Below are 18,904 nucleotides of genomic sequence, written 5' to 3'. Positions count from 1 at the left end.
AGTTTTTGTAATAGCTACAGTGAATGTTTGATACGGCTTAACATTTAACTAACTTCTGATTAACTGTGGGGAGGCCGGACTTATGATTCAAAGTATTATCAAAGCTTAGTTCTTGCACTTGACTTAAAAAGCTTATTTTCCTCCAAGAGTATCTGCAAAATATAACTTTTAAATTCTTTAATGTAAACTATTTAATTTATAGCAAAAAGACAGTTAACAGTATATTTCTAAAACATCTAAACTTGGGTTGTAAGAAGCAGTGAGTGAATTGATAAACTCTGACACCACCCACCCCCCAAAAAAAGTTGGTTCCTAATTGCACTTTTCTCCCAGTGAATAAGGATGATTTAAGGTCATGATTTAACTTCATGTGCTTTTTTTAAGGTTTCAGTTGTGACATACTGGAGTTACTTCCTAAAATATAGTTCATCACTGGATTGAGGTTTGAGATCTTAATTATAAAACATTCACATATATTTTTGAGCTGGGGACGGTTGTTTGTTTTTATGAGCAGATACTCTTCATCCTATTGTGATTGTGCAGATATACTTTAAATAGTCTTCTGGATGAAAGATTTGGAGTACAATGGGATAAACTGCCTGTCAGTGAATTCACTGAGCCTAACAAAAGAGATTCTTGCTAAACATAACCCCTGTTATGATTCCGATTGACCTGATTCATAGGAGTAAAATCAATAAACCCGTAAGCTTCATCATTGTCTTGACAGTCCTGGTGTGAAGGAAGAGAGGACGGAGAGTGGTGTGCGTGAATCTTAAGTATTTGAAGATTGGTTTGCTTGACCCCCTGATACAGGGTTCTCAGAGAAATGATCCAAATGGGTGTAATAGTTAAGATTTTTTGTTAAAGCCCGAGGATAATGCATTTAATTGAGGCCTTGCTGTGGCAAAGGGCTGTCATAACCCATCAGAAAACCTGCACTTTGGCTGCCAAAACAGGATTCTAGTGTGCGGCTCTGATAAATGATGAGAGAGAGACAGCGAGGGGTAACTGCAAACCTCTGTTGTGCAAAATATATTACTATGCTGACTTGTTATCTTCAAAGCATGTTATTTCTAATACTAAGTTTTTGCTCTTACAACTAGAATATGTCGTTTGATAATGGTAGTGCCTTCAGGTGCCATGAGCTGTTTGTCTCAGAGATCTGGAAAATGCTACGAAGCCATACAGATTTGCCATAGGACAGTTTCCGGATGAACAGCAAACCTAGAAAACTTAAGACCTTATAGGAAGGGAACAAAGAGGTAGGTAAAGACTTATGTTAGTGGCTGCAGAGCAAGCAATGGGAATGGCAATGTAAGAGGAACAGTGTTATGAAAGGTAAACACGTGCAAAGTTGCATTTAGCTGTTTTGGCAGTGTTCCTTTATCACTATGAGCATTTCAAAATGTGGGATTTTTGGTTTAGGTTGCTGAAGAAGTTTGAACTTAGTTATTAACTAAGAGTAAAAGTATAAAAAGTCAAATTTTATAGATTTTGTAAGGGAACAATTGTTAAACTCGAGGAAAGCAGAAATTTGCAAGTGTTAAACATCTCAAGTTATTTTTATAACCTTGATCTTGTCTATTTTACTCTTCAAAATAATGTTTATCCTTTCCTTTGAAGTAAGTGCTGACTCTGGTTAGTTTTCCAAAACGAGGAATTCTTATAGTTATAAAGGTTAACTTAAGTTTTACAGGCAAGATACTATCTACTCTGCAGTGCTACTCTTGTCTATACCCATTTTATTATGCGTATAAGTCCACTTTTGGTCATGGGTACCATGCAGAAAAATGCGCCTTATGTTTATGATCTCAATGGTGATTGCACATAAATCAGTGAATTTGAGACCTTCGAGAACCTGACACCCTTCTATTACCTTTTGGTTTGCTGTAATTTTATTGTGTTAGTCTTGTTACTTCCTTTAAATATATGTGTGTGTGTGTATATACACACACAAAATATGCAGAGGTGAATTTGTATAAGGGCTGCTGGTTGTATAAGCTTATTCAGAATGTGCTTCAGTTGCACTGAATTGAGGAGTAAAATGCAAAACGATAGTTTTATTCCATTTCAAATAATGTTATGATTCAGTCATTTTACACATGCCAGTCATCAGCAGGATTTTATTTTATTGTGGATCAATATATTGTAAAGTGCAGTAAAATACCAGAATGTAAGGCTTAAGTTTTTATGACTCCACTATGTAGACCTGTCTTTCAGACTTTCAGAAACTGTAGGTCTCTGGAAGGATATTTGAGGTGCCCATTCATGTGACCCACAGTGCGAGGCATGTAATTCACCTTGTTCAGTTATTTTTTGAAGAGGATGAAAAAATGGATTCCGTTTTTCATGTGAATAAAAAGTTACTGACTTGTGTGGCGTTTCCATTAGGAGAGCAGTATACCCCTAAAATGTGGTAATGACTTCAGTCATTTTGAGGAAGCACCGCTGCTGAAATAATGTTTAAATAAAATTTGTGCTGCTTGATTTTTTTTTAAAATACAAAAGTTTATATGGAAATAAGGAAAAAAACATCAGAAAATGATGTGGAAGTTAGGGATGTGGGGTGAAGTGGAGCCTCTTGTATAGATATCATTTAAGCTTCCTACCAACTATTTTTTGAATTATTAAAATCTTCTGGACAGTGAAGGCTCAGTCTTTTTCCATTCACATTGTCTTCTAAATGAAAGATTTTACTACTGCTGACAATTCCGCATACTCAGTTCATGTGCCAGATGGAGAGCCTGTGACAATTTTAGGCTGAAGGTTGTATCTAAAAACCTTGTCAGCATTCTGCATCAAATCTTGACCCATTTTAGACAGTATGCTACAATCCAATACTTTCAAGAGAATAATGCCGTTTTTCAGGGTTTTTTTTTTTTTTAGAGTGGAGGGAGGAGTGGAACTATGTTTCACAAGCATGATCTAAATTTACTCTTCCAAATGAAAAAAAAAAAAACAAACAACCAACCCAACAACTGCACACCAGTACTCATTTAAAATAATTGGATGCAACATCAGCATTGGGTCTGAGATTTTGTGAAAGAAAGCATTATTATTTCTTTCTATATGTATGTAGTATAAGTTGAGAAACAGATTTATTTAAATGAAAACCTAAAATGTTTTAAATTGTTTTATTTTTAAAAAATCTTCAGCTTGTTTGTACCAAAAGAATGGAAATGGCAAGGAGTTGGCTAAGTCCTGGCTGAATGAGCTGAGAGTTGTCTCTACTTTTTCAGTACAATGAGGTTTAAAATAGGTATTAGATACAGTCCTGTGAATTTTGGCAGATTTTAGTCGTGAAATACCAAATCATTGCAATACAATACTGAATAGGTATTTAGTGGAAATGTCCATCAATAAAAATTTAGAAAAAGATTTTATATAAAGCAAGTGTTGAGAGCTTTACTTTTCCTAAAAGACAACCAAGCATAAAACATTCCCTTTTGTAGGTCAGAATTTCCATCCCCTCAAAAAAAAGCACAGGGAAGAGAAAAGGGGAAAAACAAAATGAAAAAAAAGTACAGGAATGTTTCTCAAAATAGTACATAAGTTTTAATTTTTTCCATGTGTTTTCAGCACAGTACAACATCACTTGCCTTATGTATGTACATGCATCCGTGTTTTTAAGAGAATCTGGAATACTATTTTATGCTCCAGAGAACATCAACATTTGAAATGTTTTTAGGATATTCGGTCTTACGCACTCTTCAGTACAGGAGGCAATAACTTAATATTGAAACATCTCAGTGGCTTTAAGAAAACTAGAATTGCATTATGCATTCTTAAAACTAATTGAATTTAGTGGGAGTATATGCCATACAGTAACTTAACTTGTTTGAAAGACAGTCACAAATTTATGCTCTTCCAAAGCACGACCATCGAGAAAAAAGAATGAAAAGTTTAATTTTTATGTACTTATGTATGCAGTTCATATCTTGTGATACATTCTTGTCCAAAAAACCTCAAACACCAAAACGTGTTCTACAGTTTCCCATTTATACAGAAATGATTAATTTAATCAGTATTTCAATATGTAAAGTTTATCCACAAATTTATCTGTCTGTGTTTGTATTTCAGGTGCTCCCTTTGCATCTTTTGCCTTTATATAGAATAATGTGTGCAGTTTTTTTCCAGTGAATTACATAGTCGACATAACCATGTTAGTAGATAATCTCTCATTTACATTAAAATTAACATATGGGAATTAAATAAAGACTTTTTAATCAGTGAAAACATGGTGTTTGATGACAAAACTAAGTAACACTCGTAGTGGAATAACCTTCAAGGTTTTAATAAAACAATATTTGCTATAGCATCTTTTTACAGAGTTCTCTTTTTCGTGTGTGTGTGTTTGGTTTTTTTTTTTTTTTTTTTTTATTAGGCCAAATCAAGTGTGACCTGTGATTAAGTTAAAAACAAAAAATGGCCGTATTGCACTATTTCAAATTGTGCCAATTCTTTATGACAAGGTGTGTTCAGCATATAATGAAGGGAAAAACGTTCTGACAAACAAGAAATGAGAAAAGGTTTTCAGAACAGTCATGAAGAAACAGGAGACCAGTACAATTTTGAACAATTTTACTAAACAGAAATCTGTCTGATATAAGTCATTGTATCTTACCTGGGAAACCTAAAATAGACTTTTTCTTTGTTTTTTACCGTTCTGATAAATAGTATAAAACTTTATTTTTCCTCCTGGAGAAAATAGCCTGAGATACCAAGGTTGGCATATCGTGGCGGAGAAAGAAAAGGCATGACTTAAACAATGCCATTTTCTGTAATGCCATCTGTTTCATCCCACACTGCCCAGTACATTTGTTTTCTCTGTGAGCAAAGAAAAGACAGATATCTTTAGTAGCCCTCACGTTGAGGCTGTCAAAATAAGTACTTTAGTGCTGCTTCTGAAAGTATCTCAAAGTACAGTGTGATTCTAAGTCATAATGTGTTTCCTGAAGAGGCAGCTCCGGTTACCTGTCTGGTAAAGTCTGGCTGCTCCTCAGTGGATCACAGCAAGGCCCATGCGAGGCAGGATCTGCACAGAGGATGAGGGAAAGAGAAGGTGGCATGAATCAAAGAAAATAATTGGGTCATGGGATTTTACCAGATTATTAAAATTATATCCTAAAGCGTATCTTACAGAAACATCTGTAAGATGTAGCTGGTTACACATCAAGAGGGAAAGGAAAACCAGCTACTGAACGGCTTGCTTGAGCCCTTTGGAGTACTCCTGATGCTAAGCAGTTCAGACTTTTCTTAACTGCTTTCTAGACCTAGTGAGTTTGATTTTTTAAAACTGGTACTTGATAGGTTTAGGCTGAATTTAATTTCTAACTGCTTCAATGATCGGAATAGGTTGAGAACATTCCCCACAACCTGCCGTTACAGCATTAGTATCTCACAGTTCAGTTGCATTTAGTTGCTTTAAAGATGGGGAGTATTTTATATCATGATAGTACAGATTGGAAATGGAAGGCTTACTTAACTAAGGTCACATAGAAAGTTCTAATGAAGCAGAAAGTGAAGCCAAAGGGCATATCCCTGATGCAATTAGCTTGATGTTGTGATCCCTGTATGACTGTCAGTGAAATACCTCAGGTACTGAAATACATGTCAGTGCAAATCTGCACCTGCCCCCATAGGAATAAAAGCCACATTGCTCCAGAGAAACTTTTTGCTCATGAGACTGGACTGGTTTTGAGATTTTTAGCTACCAGCTTTGTGTTATCCCATCTAGAAATTCCACATCACTCACAGCCTGTTCTAGTGTCTTAACATGGGACTGCTCTGTAACATGATAAATTTAAGGTCCTTCATCAACTGGGGATCCTGAGCACTAAGGTGGTATTCTCATTGTGTTCTGCAGTGGTTCTCATTTGCAGGATATATTCAGATTGATAATTTGATCCATTGGATGCGATTTTTTTTTATTTCATTAGCATGTCTGTGTTGAAATCAAGTAAGAACAGTTTCGATTTTGTTTTAACAGAGCTATTAAATATATTAATCAGTGTGGGACTTCAACAAAATTAGAGTTATTTAATTTCTTCATTATTTTGTTACGGTGACACATCTATTAGAGCAGCAATGTGTCATCTTCTGACAACCGTGTTGAAGTGATGTTGGGAGATTCTGACTGCAGTGCCCTCCTCCATTTTCATATAAAAATTTCTGCAAACTTCTACTGCAGCTGTGTAAATCTGGGAAAAAAGTCTGAGAACTATATATGAAAGAGTAATAACACAGCAGTCAAGGGAACAGAAGCTAAGAAATGTTGGAGTCACTGCAGTGTGAGTGCATGGGGGTGTGTACATATGTGTATAGATAAGCCTAGCCAGTACTTCACATTAACCACCACTGCCTTGTAGTTTCTCTAACACTTCTAGACTTTTCTATTCCAGAAAGCACTTTAGCTTCCCAGGCTGATTTTTTTTTTTAATTTGCTTGTTCCCTCTATAGTTTTATTTAAAAGGTTAAACAGAAACGGGAGAGCTGTTTTCTTGAAAGATATTAGAAGAAAAATATTCTTAGTAGTTTTAAAATGTTTTTCAGCTGGTTCGCTGCAAAGCTCTGATATCCCTGTAGCATTGAGGAAAAGTTTACAATTTAGAAGACTGGACCCTTTTTCAGTGAAAAACATTCAGTCTGTCTGCAAATAGTGTATACACTTTCTCTTTTTAACTTGTGGGACCTCTTGCACACATCAATAGCATGCTTACTGCTAAAAATCGAGGCATTGTGACTAGTGAATACACTTGCAATTGTCTACAGCTTTCTCTTATGGAATGAACACAGAAGTTTGAAGAATTACAATAACAAGTAATAATAATGAGTAAGACCCTGCTGCTGAATCTGCTGAAGACAGTAGATTCCTTTGCTGAGTCTGTTTACATCACAGCCCTTACTCTGGAGGCAGAAATTATAATTTACAGATGTTACGGTTTAAAGTTACGGACAAGTAACTCTAGCATGTCATCTGTGTTAGAAACAGAACCCAAATACATAGAATAAAGAAGCTTCTAGCTTTTAACTATATGGTCTTTCAAAGTGTGCCAAATTCTTTATGACTCTGGAGATGGTTGCTGGTAATTCTGTTTCTGTCACAATATTAAATTCAAGTTTTCTGACAGGCAGTATTAATTTGTGTAGCCAATAGATGTGGATCATCAGAATTTATTCTGCAAAGAACTGAACTGTTTGGAACATGAGTCTTCATATAATTATTAGAAAAAGGTGTCTTCTCAGTCTTGAGTATTGAATATTTGATATCCCAATTATTTTTGAGTTATCAAAATGACTGAACTAACAGTATTTTGTCTGATGCACCTCGGTGGAATGCACTCATGGAAACCATGCTGGTGAAGGTAAACAGCTGCTGTGCACTGGTATGAACACTTCAAAAATCATTAAAAGAGAGTGGGAGAAAAATTCTTACAAAGCTATTTCTTGCACTGTCATCCTAATCCTCAAGGAAAGGCTGCAGAGTGCATTTGAAAGACAAGCATAGGAATGAAATTCAGAAATGTATTAGATCTTAAAACTCATTAATTGTGTGGGTTTATACCACGTAATTTTCTTGTCCACTTCAGCTAATCCCATCCCATGTTAGCACCTTCTCCTTCAGGGGCAGAAAAAAGGAATTTAATAAAAATTAACAAATCTCACTCTTCTTTGCTGGACTGTAACGCCTTTTCTTCTCAAATAGTCTGATAAACATACCTAATCTCAGTTCAGCATGATGGTTTTCAGGTTGCCTGTATGGGTGGGCACTGCTGCCTTTATTTCAAGCTTAAACCAATAGCTTTTGCTTTGTAAGCTTGTGTTTCCAGCATTGTCAGTAGATGTAACAAAAGATGCTGATCCTTATGTAAACTTTGCCTTGCTGGCTTCAGTGCTGCTTGTAGTAATTCTAATACCAACATTTGACATGATTACTCCGTGCAGATAGCTGACAGAACATACTCTTTCAGTTCATTGGTTGGGTTGGTCAGTTCATTGTTTTGTTCCTCAGAAAAAATATAGGATGTCAAGGCTGGCTAAAACCACTTTATGACAGTTCAAGGGCTTTGACTTAATTGCACATAAGAACCTCCAAGTATGCAAAAATAATGAAGGTTGTTATTTCTTTGTGTTAAAAGTAAAGGGGCGGTCCAGGAATCCTTGGAAATAAGAGGAAAAATACCAACCTAGAAGTTCTTTAGATGCATTTTAAACCATAGAGATTGTAACATCCTTTGGGGCTACACTAACCTATTAGATAAATGTGTAATGTTCACACAAACTCAAAGCTAAGTATATTAAAAGAAGTGCAGCATGTATCTGTTTTTCAATACCTGTGTTGGAGAATTTTTGGATTGCTTAAAACCTCTGGTAAATTTAAGAATTAAGTTTTAAGATACCTTTCTTAAGCTGTACTTACCTGAAGTAGGTTGAATTTGGACCAGTGAGATTTGGTAATTGATTTTCTTCAATACACTGTTCAAAGTCTTGCGTTACTGTTTTAGACCTTCAAATGTGCGTTCAATACCTCACCTCATTCAGTGTGTGAAATAAAAAAGCCCAGGGGTTCTTTCTTGTCATTCCTTAAGGTTACTGAAGATGACTGGTAAGTAGTCACAGGATTTTTCATTTCGAAAGTGACGCAGGATGTCACTTGTCCAATCTCTGGCCCAAAGCAGGGTCAGCTCTCAGCTGCAACCAGGCTGCTGAGGGATTTATCCTGTATGGTCCTGAGAGCCCCCAAAGATGGAAACTCCGCAGAGTTTCCCTGTGTAGCCCCTCTGGGTAACCTGGCCCACCACCTGACTGTCCTGCACGAAGACGTTTTTCCTCATGTCTGCTGTGAACCTCTGTGGTTTCCATCCATGTCTGTTGTCTCTCAAGCTCTGGCCATGCTCCACCGTGAAGAGCTTGGCTTCATTCTCTTGATACTTTCCTTGTAGCTACAGTCAGGCGGCTGTTAGAGCCCCCAAAGCCATCTCTTCCTCAGGCTGAGCCAGCCCAGCTCCCTCAGCCTCTCCTCACCGGGTAGGTGCTCCAGCCCCTGGCCATCTTGGTGGCCCTCTGCTGAACTTGTGACACTTTATCAATCTCTTCTTTCTATTGGGAGCTACAAAACTGGACACAGTCTTCCAGGTATGGTCGAACAAGCGCTGAGCAGATCCCTCCCTTCCCGTGATCTACTGGCCGTGTCCCTGTGATGGCTGCTGGCCGTCTCTGCTGCCGGGGCAGGGCTGGCTGGTGCCCAGCTGCCGCCCCCCAGGCCCCGGGGCCTTTCGGCAGAGCTGCCCCCCAGGCAGGCAGGCCCTGGCCTGTGTGGCTGCCGGGGATCGTCCTCCCCGGGGCAGGGCTCTGCCCTCAGCCCTGCTGGGTGTCACTGGGCTCCGGGCGGCCCCTTCCTCAGCCTGTCTGGGTCCCTCTGGATGGCAGCCCCTGCCCCCAAGTGTATTCAACCATTTCCCCCCCAAACTGGTGTCATCTGCAAACTTGGTCTAATGAAGGCTCCTGTCCTTCTCTTTTCTGTTTCCCATTTGAACTTCAACTTCTACCTATTGCATACTTGAACCCATCTAGCCGACTTGGCCATCTCTTAGCATTAATCCAGCCAGATCATGGTCTCCAGTGAAATCTTTAGTCATCGCACTGGACATAAGCTTTGATGTCATTCCCTGAAATTTATCTGGGTTTGTGCCACCGGCTTGCTTGCTGCTGAGCCTTCCCTGGAGTATGTAGTTTGTAAATTGAAAACAAGTTCGTCAAAGGGTTGCCACAGCAGAGTACCTACAGCGTTGCTTATTAACAACAGCTAACATGCAAATGTTTGCTTAGTTAGAAAACAGTGCACACCACTCTTCATCAAGCTTTTCCTAATTTGTCGATATCCCTGATGGAAGTTTGGAAATGTTACTGTGTTAATGTTAGTGGACCATTCTTCTGTTACACAGTTGCTAAATTTTGTACTTCTATTAAAGGGTTACTACACACCCATTATGATGTTTCCATGGCTGTTGGCTTCCTCCTGTTGATTTCATATTTTTAAGACTCTTAGATTAGAAGTCACTTTTCATAAGTGGTATACAAATTTTACATAGAGGTCAGTTAGTTTTTCAATGAGGGTAAATTGCGTATTAGATGTCACTAATATAAGCCAAAAAGATTTGAAATAACATAATTTTGCAGTCAGTCTTTGAATGTAGAAGACTGCTACTTGTGTGTTTACTGTATCTAAGGTTTATCCTCAAAGCTACACTAAATGTCAGAATTTTTTTAAATGCTCATTGGTTCACCTTTCAGAAAATACTATTGTTCCTACGCTCACTTTTTAAAGAACTTTTTGAAGCTGATGAGAAGGGATGCATCAGAATGCTGATAAGAGCAGGCAAGTGATATCTGTGCGGCAGCAGCCTTCTGTGAGATTTTTTTTAACAGAAGATTGCTACTAATACTTCTATCAAAAGTATTTTTATTTCTAAAGATTTCTATCATAACTTGAGAAAATGGGTGTCAACTTTAGGGTTATACATCAATTTAAAATCTGTTTTCATTAACTACTTCATATTTATCAGTTCCTAAAACTTTTTTGCATAGATATGGGTTGAAGATGAATGTTGATTTAGACTGTTTGTTTATTTTTTGAAGAGAAAAAGTCATCTTTAAATACTAGAAATTATAGGTTCGGAGAACCTTCAAGAACAGTACCGTGATGCTGCTTTAATGTCTTCCTTCTGGATTAATTTCTTTTGCCACTGGAGGGAGCAGAAGATTGTCACAGGCTTCACTGAATGGAATAAGAGCATTTATCTTCTGTTTCAGAAGGTTCAGGTCTTCGTGCTGAGCTGTGAGAGACTGTGGGTCCTTCATGTCTGGCACATGCTTGAAAATCTGTTTTGCAGTGAATAAAATTCCTAGATAATTAGGCTTCATGGTTGCTTTTTTCTGAAGAGTTACACTCTGAATTTGGACTGGATTAAACATCAAGCATATTTTAGAAAAGGAAGGGAAGAAAATATCCTCTACATTATTAGTAGTATGAAGAGTAGATTGTGTCTGGCTTAAGTAGAGTGCTAAAATTCTTCTCCAAAACTTTTGTTGCAGCTGTGCCTGAACACAGGCTCTCTCTCCGCATAAGAGTGCAATCTAAATGACTACATCACTTGGATTGGGATGCAGTTTGCTTTAGTAGAAGATGCTGTAGCTGAGAAATGTATTATTTATTTTTTTTAATTAATAAGTGCATGGCTGTTGCTTTAACCAGACATTTGTCTTAGTCCTGGTCTTCCGGAAGTAAAGCTAAAAATACTCTTTCCTTCCTCTAAAAGCATTGGAAAGGAGGAAACAAATTCATTTTCATGGTTTCTTGCCACTTTAATTGCATAGAATCAAAGGCCATATGCATGTAGGGTACTATAAACATGTTATTCTACAAAGACTAGGAACTCTAAATGCTGACTGTTTATTCCCAAGCTTATTTAAGGTTCTCTGTCAGTGTTTATATGTCACTGTAATTGAGAAGAAGTGTCCCACGGGCTGTTGAGGTCTTGCGTTCCCTGCTAGGGTTGCCGGGCTGGTAATGTTCATGCTGCTTGCAGGTTCTTTTACGTACCTTTAACCTGTTTGATGTTTGGGCCAGAACAAGACGTTCCAGTTGCAAGCCAAGGTTGGGCTTTCCCTTTGGAAAAACTTGTTCCGTCTGTTCTGCCAACAGCAAGCAGTCAAAATTCCTGCTTCAAAAGTCATTAATGTTTTTGTTCGTGGTGCATACAGCTTCAACTAAGCAGAACAACCTTAAAGAAATGCTAGAGCAACACATCAGTGCTTTCAGTCACAGATTTATAGCAATTTTGTAGATACAGCAGAAATAGCAGAAGACAGCCAGTAAGTCCCGGAGCATACCAGCAACCTGGGTTTGGTTGCAGTCAGGACCAGTGATGTCTTTCCTATAGGGTCATTTGTTGTTCCACCTCTTCTTCCCTGTTATGTCAGATATAAGCTGCCTCAAGGCCCTTCCCCTGCACTTTTTTTTTTTTTTTCTTAGTAGGACATTCGGTTATAAGTTATTTTCTGACTGGTGTCTGAAACAGCTATGGATTCTTATTCTAGGAATATAACCACCTGAGGATGCTGACTGAGCTGGCAGATGTCACTGTGAGACTTTTTTATCAGCATGGATAAACATGATGACTTGAAAAAGGCAAACATTACTGTTTTCAAAACAGGAGCAAGAAAGATAATCCAGGGAACTAAATACTGGTCAGCTTCACCTTTTTCCCTGGGAATATTACAGAGCAAATTCTCACAGAAACTATATCTAGGCCTGTGAAGGACTGGAAGGTAACTGGAAACAGCCAGCATGTGTGTATCAAGGAGAAATCTTGCTTGACCAACCTGACTGCCTTCTACGGCGACTTCAAATGAGGGGGAAAACAGTAGAAGCCACTTAGGTTTTAGGAAGGTTTTTGATGTAGTTTTGTGTAGTATCCTTGTCTCCAAACAAGGGGGTATGGATTGGATGAGTGGACTACAAGGTGGGTGAAAAACTGATCGCACCATTGGGCTTAAGGAGTAGCAATAAATAATTTGAAGTTTTAAATGAGTGGCTGTTTACAAGAAGTCTTTCTTGTAGTTAATAATGGGGCTGAAACTCTTTCAACGCTCATCAGCAAGTTGGGCAGTGAGGCAGAATGCACCATCAGCAAGTTCCTGGATAACACCACCCTTGCTGCAGGGCAGGGTGGTCATTCACAGGGACCTCAGCAAACTGGAGGAGCGAGCAGATTGGAACATGCTGAAGTTCAGCAAAAGCAAATGTGCAGGTGGAGGAGCAGCATCCCAGAAAATGGCCTGTGGTTCCTGGTGGGCAGCAAGCTCTTAGTGTTATGCTGTAATGGTGATGAAGGCTAACCACATATTGACCTGCCTTAGCAAAAGCGGTGATTATTCCCCTTAATTCATCACTTTTTGAGACTGTATCGGGAATAATGTGTCCAGTTTTGGTCACATCAGCATGAGAGAGAGAAACCTGAGTGAGTCCAGCACTAGCATGGCTATGGGGCCAGGACGTGACCTACAGGAAGAAGCTGAAGGGGTGTGTTTAACTGGGAGAAGGCAAAAGAAGGGATGTAATTGCAGTCTTGCATTACCTATGTGGGCTTTATAGAGGTGATAGACTCTCCTCATAAGTGCGCAAAGAAAGGGCAAGAGGCAACGCCCATAAATTGCAATAAAGTGTGTTCTAAGAGGTTAATATAAAATTAAATAATAATAGTATTTAAAAAAAAAAGAAAAAAACAAACCACAAAGCTGTTGGGCACAGAGAGGCTATGGACTCATCATTCTTGAAGATTTCTGAAAATCAAGTGGACAAGGGCGTTTGCAACCTGATCTGGTATTGAATTTATCTCTGAGTGTGGGGTTGAACTTGATGACCACCAGGGGTCTTGTCCAACTTACATTTTTGTTGGAGTCTCATTTATATGGAAAATCTTTTTTACTTAAGGTTTTTATATAGCATAGCACTTATCCCGAGACTTTCCATAAGACAGCCTGTTGCATTCATCAGAAGCACATTTCCTAAACCAGATGTCTAAAGGCCTTAGTAATAACATGAATGTAAAGCCCTGTATTCTGGGGAAAATATAGGTAAGGTTGCCAAGTGGTCATCTGTACGTATGTACCCAGAGCAATTTTATTTTGCCCTGCTCCTTTGACCAGGTTATGTTGTTTTGTCTTTATATTGGCTTGACTGAAAAACAAAATAATTTTTCTTACTTGAAAATAGCAAACTAGGTTTACTGGAACAGTCCATAAGTCTCTAGGGGTTCCTATGCTTAACAGTGACAAATTATGACCAGTTTTCATGCTCCGATTTAGATTTTCAGGACCGATCTCGACTATCTTACATTTTTATGATACTAAACTATTTGTTTAAAATTATAGTGCTTCAGTACTGGATGCTATCTCAGTTTGCAGGCCATTCAGAAGTGGAGAGTTAGCTTTTTGCTGTGAAGTAACTATTTTCATTTTTCACTGAAATAAAAAAATGGGAAATAGCAGAAAGGTGGTGTAATTTAATACTAAGTTTTTCTCTCGTTCAAAATTAACCCTTACCTGATGATAAGCTACCATGTCTCGAACATGGTAGTTCTTCTTTCTTCCAGCTGCATTGGTCCTGCTTGTCTTTGCCTTCAAACATCATGTGCTAATGCTTTATCAAATCTTAACTCTGAAATCAGGGCTGGAGACTATTAAAGAATCTCAGATCCTTCTGGAAATAGCACAGCTCTTACAAAGAGAGGCATTAATGCCATGGAACTAACAGGAGATTAATTACTTCTATAAAGCTTATCGTGTGCTAACAAAAAAGGAGGAAAAGACTGCCAACTTAATTTCAAGTAGGGGATCAATTTTGTACGTGAAATGTGCAAGCAAGCGAGAAAGGGAAGCATAGTCTCTAGTATTGACCACTTAATATGTGACTGATGGTAAAACTCTTCAATTTTCCAGTGATTTCTGGATTGTTAATTTTCAGGGTCAACTCTGATACTCCATACCTTTCTGGAAGCACCTCTGCTCAGGTTTTGCACTCCGTACTTTTGCCTTTCTAAGTATGACAGGTAAAATTGTTTCAAAGTAGGTCACTTGCCTTAAGGGTTAGCACTGGTGGATTTTGAAGCCAACCTCTTTCTGACACAGAAAAGTTGTATGATCTCACCTAATTTTAAAACTCTTTATTTCCAATTTACATGCCTTGGAGAACTTTTATCTGTTTGTTCTAGCCTCGAGCATTACTTACCTTTCCTAGTGTTTTATCTGTCCAGATTAGAATCATTTTTATGTAGTGTAGTCCTGTCCTACTTCATACTGCTTGTCCAGGTGAGGCTTATTCCTGTAATCTTCTCTCATAGAGTGGATGGTCATATTGGGAAACCTTTATTTTCGTTCTGGTTTAAAGTAATAGGTATAATTAACTGACATAGGTATGCCACAATTATATTCTGATTCTGCTGTCTTTCAACCTTTCTCAGGTTATGGACTCATTAAAAAAGGGACAAAAAAAAGGTCAGTGGGAATTGCAGACTTCTCCATGTTTTACCATAGAGATAGCCGCAGGACACAGAGGTAGAGATCTCATGTTAGAACCATCTGCGTGCATACAGGATGCCGTTCACGTTCTTGTGTATTTTTTAACAGATATTTTGTTAGTTAAGGGTGCCACCTTATATTTGTACTCCTGAATTTTTTCCACCATTGTTGCTCCTTCCTCTTGGTTATCCATTTCTTTCTGTATGAAACTCATCTGTTTCTCATATTTTATCATATATAGCTCATACGTCTGGTGATGCCCCTCGGCTTTGTCACCAGCATACTTCATTGCATATGCCTTTCTTTTTAGTTTATAATGAAAACACTAATTTTAAGTTAGTTCTCTTAACAGGATTGGAATCTGGCAGTAGTTTTCTATGCATCAGTTGGTTCCTGATTTTGCACTTGGCTTCTTCCCTGCCCCAATGGCAGCCTGTTCCCATGCATTTATTTCTGTGAGTTCATTCTGCCTCCCAGCTCCCATGGTTGATACTGTTGACATTGAAAACCGAGGAAGAATATTACTCAGGTTTTGGTCCCCATCCCGGCTAACTCCCATTTTAAGCCCTTTTTGACTGCATACCAGTTTTGGGTTGTTTGTCATTTTTTTTTTTCTAGTCCTTGTTCTTTCTATCAGAAGAGTGGTTTTAGTGTCTAACTTGAGTCACCATTTCTTTACTTGAAGACCTGTGTGTTCTTTTTGGTTTGTTTTTTATTTATCCTTTCCTTTAAATTTCTCAACTTACTCATGCTGGATCGTTATTAAAAAGTTTTGATTTATTTTGTGAATTTTGAACTTTTTGCGGCAAGATTCTTCTCTTTATAGGTTACAGATAAATTTGCTAATTATAATGTCAAAAAATTTCAGGCCTCTTCTGTACTGGAAGGCTTGCACTGCCCTCGCTCTAGTTGACTGAAGGCAGTGCTTTCCCACACAGTGCCCCCGTTGATTACTAACCAACTCTAGATTACCATACTGTTGGTTCAGGGCTGTTGAAAATCTGTGGGCTGTCATATTTAAAAATGTGTGATGTTTATTTGAAAGTATTCATGAAGTAATCTTTGATGTTTATGACTTTAATAGGAAAGATCTCTGTCTGTACTCTGGTCTAAATTTTGGGATTTGTAGAAGACCCCAGCCATCCCTGCAACTGCAACTCTAGTTTTCACTTTTGCAAAAGTGAGTTTTCCATACCACATAATTTATTCGTGCTGATCATCTCCTTTTTGCTTTATACTTTTAAAGTAGAATGTTAGTCCATGTTTTTTTTCTTTCCTGTATAGGAATTTGCTTCAGTACCTGTGTTACGATCACTCTTTTCCTTTCTCTGGTGTTCTTCACAGTGTGTATAGCTTTGCATGCTGCACTAGTAGTTTTGTTGCATCCATTTCAGTATCAAAGTACCTGATCATAGCACACAAGGGCTATGTTTTTGCTGATTATTATTTTTTTTCTTTTCGTCCAGTTTCCTAGCTTTTTGTTTCCCAATGGAATTAGGCAAGTGCTTTCTGAGGATCTTTAAGAGTCCATTGTGCTTTCAAATACTCCCTGCAAACGGGTCAAGGCATCCAGGATAAGAGAAAGGATAGAGGGGCAAATGTTGGGGCAGAAGGGAGGTCAAGGGAGTGAGAAAGGTGGCCTGGCTGAGGGCCACCATGCAGAGTCAAGAACTTCTCGGCTGGATTAGCTGGAGCCTTGTAGAGAGGTGCCCAGTGCTGTGGTGGTCTGTGCTTGTCTTTGCTCTTCCCCTCCAACTTGGGAAGTGTTTTATGAATATTGCTGCAACAAGAAAAAACTTTGCATGTTGAAGGTAAATCAGAAAAGTGTATTTAGATAACATAGCCAGCATCTGTTCTTTTTCACTTTTTCTGACTGTAACGTTTTGTCTAACCCTGTGATACGCTCTTAAAAATCTTTACTATTAGCTCCTGTTGAAACTTAATCCTATTGTTAAATGTTTTGTCTTCCACCATCTAGAAGTAGAGATTTTATTGGTAGAAGAGAGTCGGTAGTTTGGAGCTGCAGTAGCATTTCAGAAGTATGTGACATCACTCCAGTATCAGCTTTCTCGGAGGCTAGCAATCCTGACAGCTAAGTTGCTTTTTCTCTGGGTCAGGGTTGTGCAGTACTCATTGGGGAACAGCTTCCAAGAGAAGAGGGTTGTACCTCACATCCTTCTGTGTTTTTTGTTGTTTGCCTGTCAAGCTTTTGGTAAAGAATGAATTTCCCCGGAGACGGGTGAGTAATTCTTATACATTTTAACAGCTGTTTTTCTTTAGACATAAACCATTTCCTCCTTCTTTAGAAAAACATTTTTTTCCCTTTTTTTAAATTCAGCATTCAATAATTCACAATATATGCAAAGTAACACACAACAGTTACAGCACTCAAGTTAAGATTTTAAATAGAAACCTAATTTTAGGTAGAAATTAAGTGTTTACTGTTTTAGTACTTATTGTAACTGTGTATAACTTCCAAGATTTTTATTCAGACATGCTTGTCTACTAGATCACATGTCTAAGAGATTGAATGTAGCAGGAATTTGAGCTTTTTTAATTAGCTTGCAACACTGGATGGGAAGTACTCTCCAAATAGACACTTGCAAGTTATGTTATTATAAGATACAGCTCATATGGCAATGTTAATAGATGACCATCTTTCAGATGTTATTTTGGGGGTTGTATATGTGTGTAGGGGGGGACCAAATGGAAAACCAGATGCATTTCTAGTCAGTGTATCTGTATGCGTGTCATCTGCCAAGCTGTATATTTATTTCTATATGAATGTCATATATTGAGCTGCATAAAAATTATTTAGAAAAAAAAATAACAAAACACCACAACCCACAAAACTGTGTCTGGTTGTAACTTAAGTTCAGTAAAATAACTGAAATACACTTTAGTTTCCACTTCATGGTATCTGTTTTCTCATTGCAGAAAAAATTATAAAATACACGCCTCCTTTTCTCCCCCGTAGCACTTAAAGGTCTAATTGTAAAAGTGCTGCAATACTATGACATTCGGAAATCTTGGCAGATTCCGATTTTGAAAGGGTTTTTATTTTAATATGCTGATAATCTTCCATATTAAAGCTAGAAAATTACAGCACACCTGTCTACACAGAGATAATTTGCAAGAGAAGCCCAGGGTTTTGCTGTGTCACTTTGGTTCTGGTTTCTTTTGGTGTTTTCTTTAAGGATTACAAGTCTTGATGGATGAATACATGCAAAAATATCTTATTCATCTGTTTGAAGATTCTGGGGAGTAGTGAAACTCATTTTAGTAAAAGTTAGATATTGATTTCCATCAGGAAATCATTTCCAGACTGAATTTAGATGGTCTGAGTCAGAGCTGTAGGTAGGTACATGGATGTAATACGTTAGCTTTCAGAAGCCTGTGCTTAAGATAATTTCATTAATGCATCGACTGACAATTTTTATGATACAGTAGTGTGGTGATGATATATTGCAGATACAGAATTGATATATTTATGATTTATGTCATTTGGCAGATTACTATTAGCATAAAAGTTCCTTTATATCTCTGACTCTTCATGTAGGTGGCTGGCTTCCAACCCAGAACTAAAAGCAATGAGCTGTGGGAAATGCTTTTTAAATTCTTTTGTCACGAATAGAACTATTTTATATGTCATTATAGTTTCCAAATAAATTTTAATGTTGAATTTAGATAAATTTTAATGTTTCGTTTTAGTGAGATGTTTATAATACCTACTTGGATTATTTTTTTTAAAGCTTGTTAAGTTAAATTTTATTACCAGTTTTATCACTGTTTTTTTTAGTGTAAATTGGGCTTAGCCAAAATA

At 37.8% G+C, this 18,904-nt stretch overlaps 1 protein-coding gene across 13 annotated transcripts in view; it reads left to right on the top strand.

Annotated features, from left to right (window-relative positions):
• The window catches only part of PLEKHA5 (pleckstrin homology domain containing A5), a 178,608-nt gene that overhangs the window by 67,951 nt on the left and 91,753 nt on the right, over positions 1-18,904 (top strand). The window contains exon 1 of one of the 13 annotated variants that reach the window (XM_054217188.1): positions 10,607-17,320. The exons of the other annotated variants lie outside the window; for them this stretch is intronic. Within the exon in view, the coding sequence (XP_054073163.1) occupies positions 17,301-17,320 (20 nt within the window). The 5' untranslated portion in view covers positions 10,607-17,300. Of the gene's footprint in view, positions 1-10,606; positions 17,321-18,904 lie in introns of those variants that run through there. 13 annotated transcript variants of the gene reach the window in all.

The sequence above is a fragment of the Rissa tridactyla genome, chromosome 1 (genome assembly GCF_028500815.1).
Source record: "Rissa tridactyla isolate bRisTri1 chromosome 1, bRisTri1.patW.cur.20221130, whole genome shotgun sequence".
Classification (NCBI taxonomy): Eukaryota; Metazoa; Chordata; class Aves; order Charadriiformes; family Laridae; genus Rissa; species Rissa tridactyla.
Note: the sequence above shows the minus strand (reverse complement) of the source record. Positions and strands in the feature narration are given on the sequence as shown.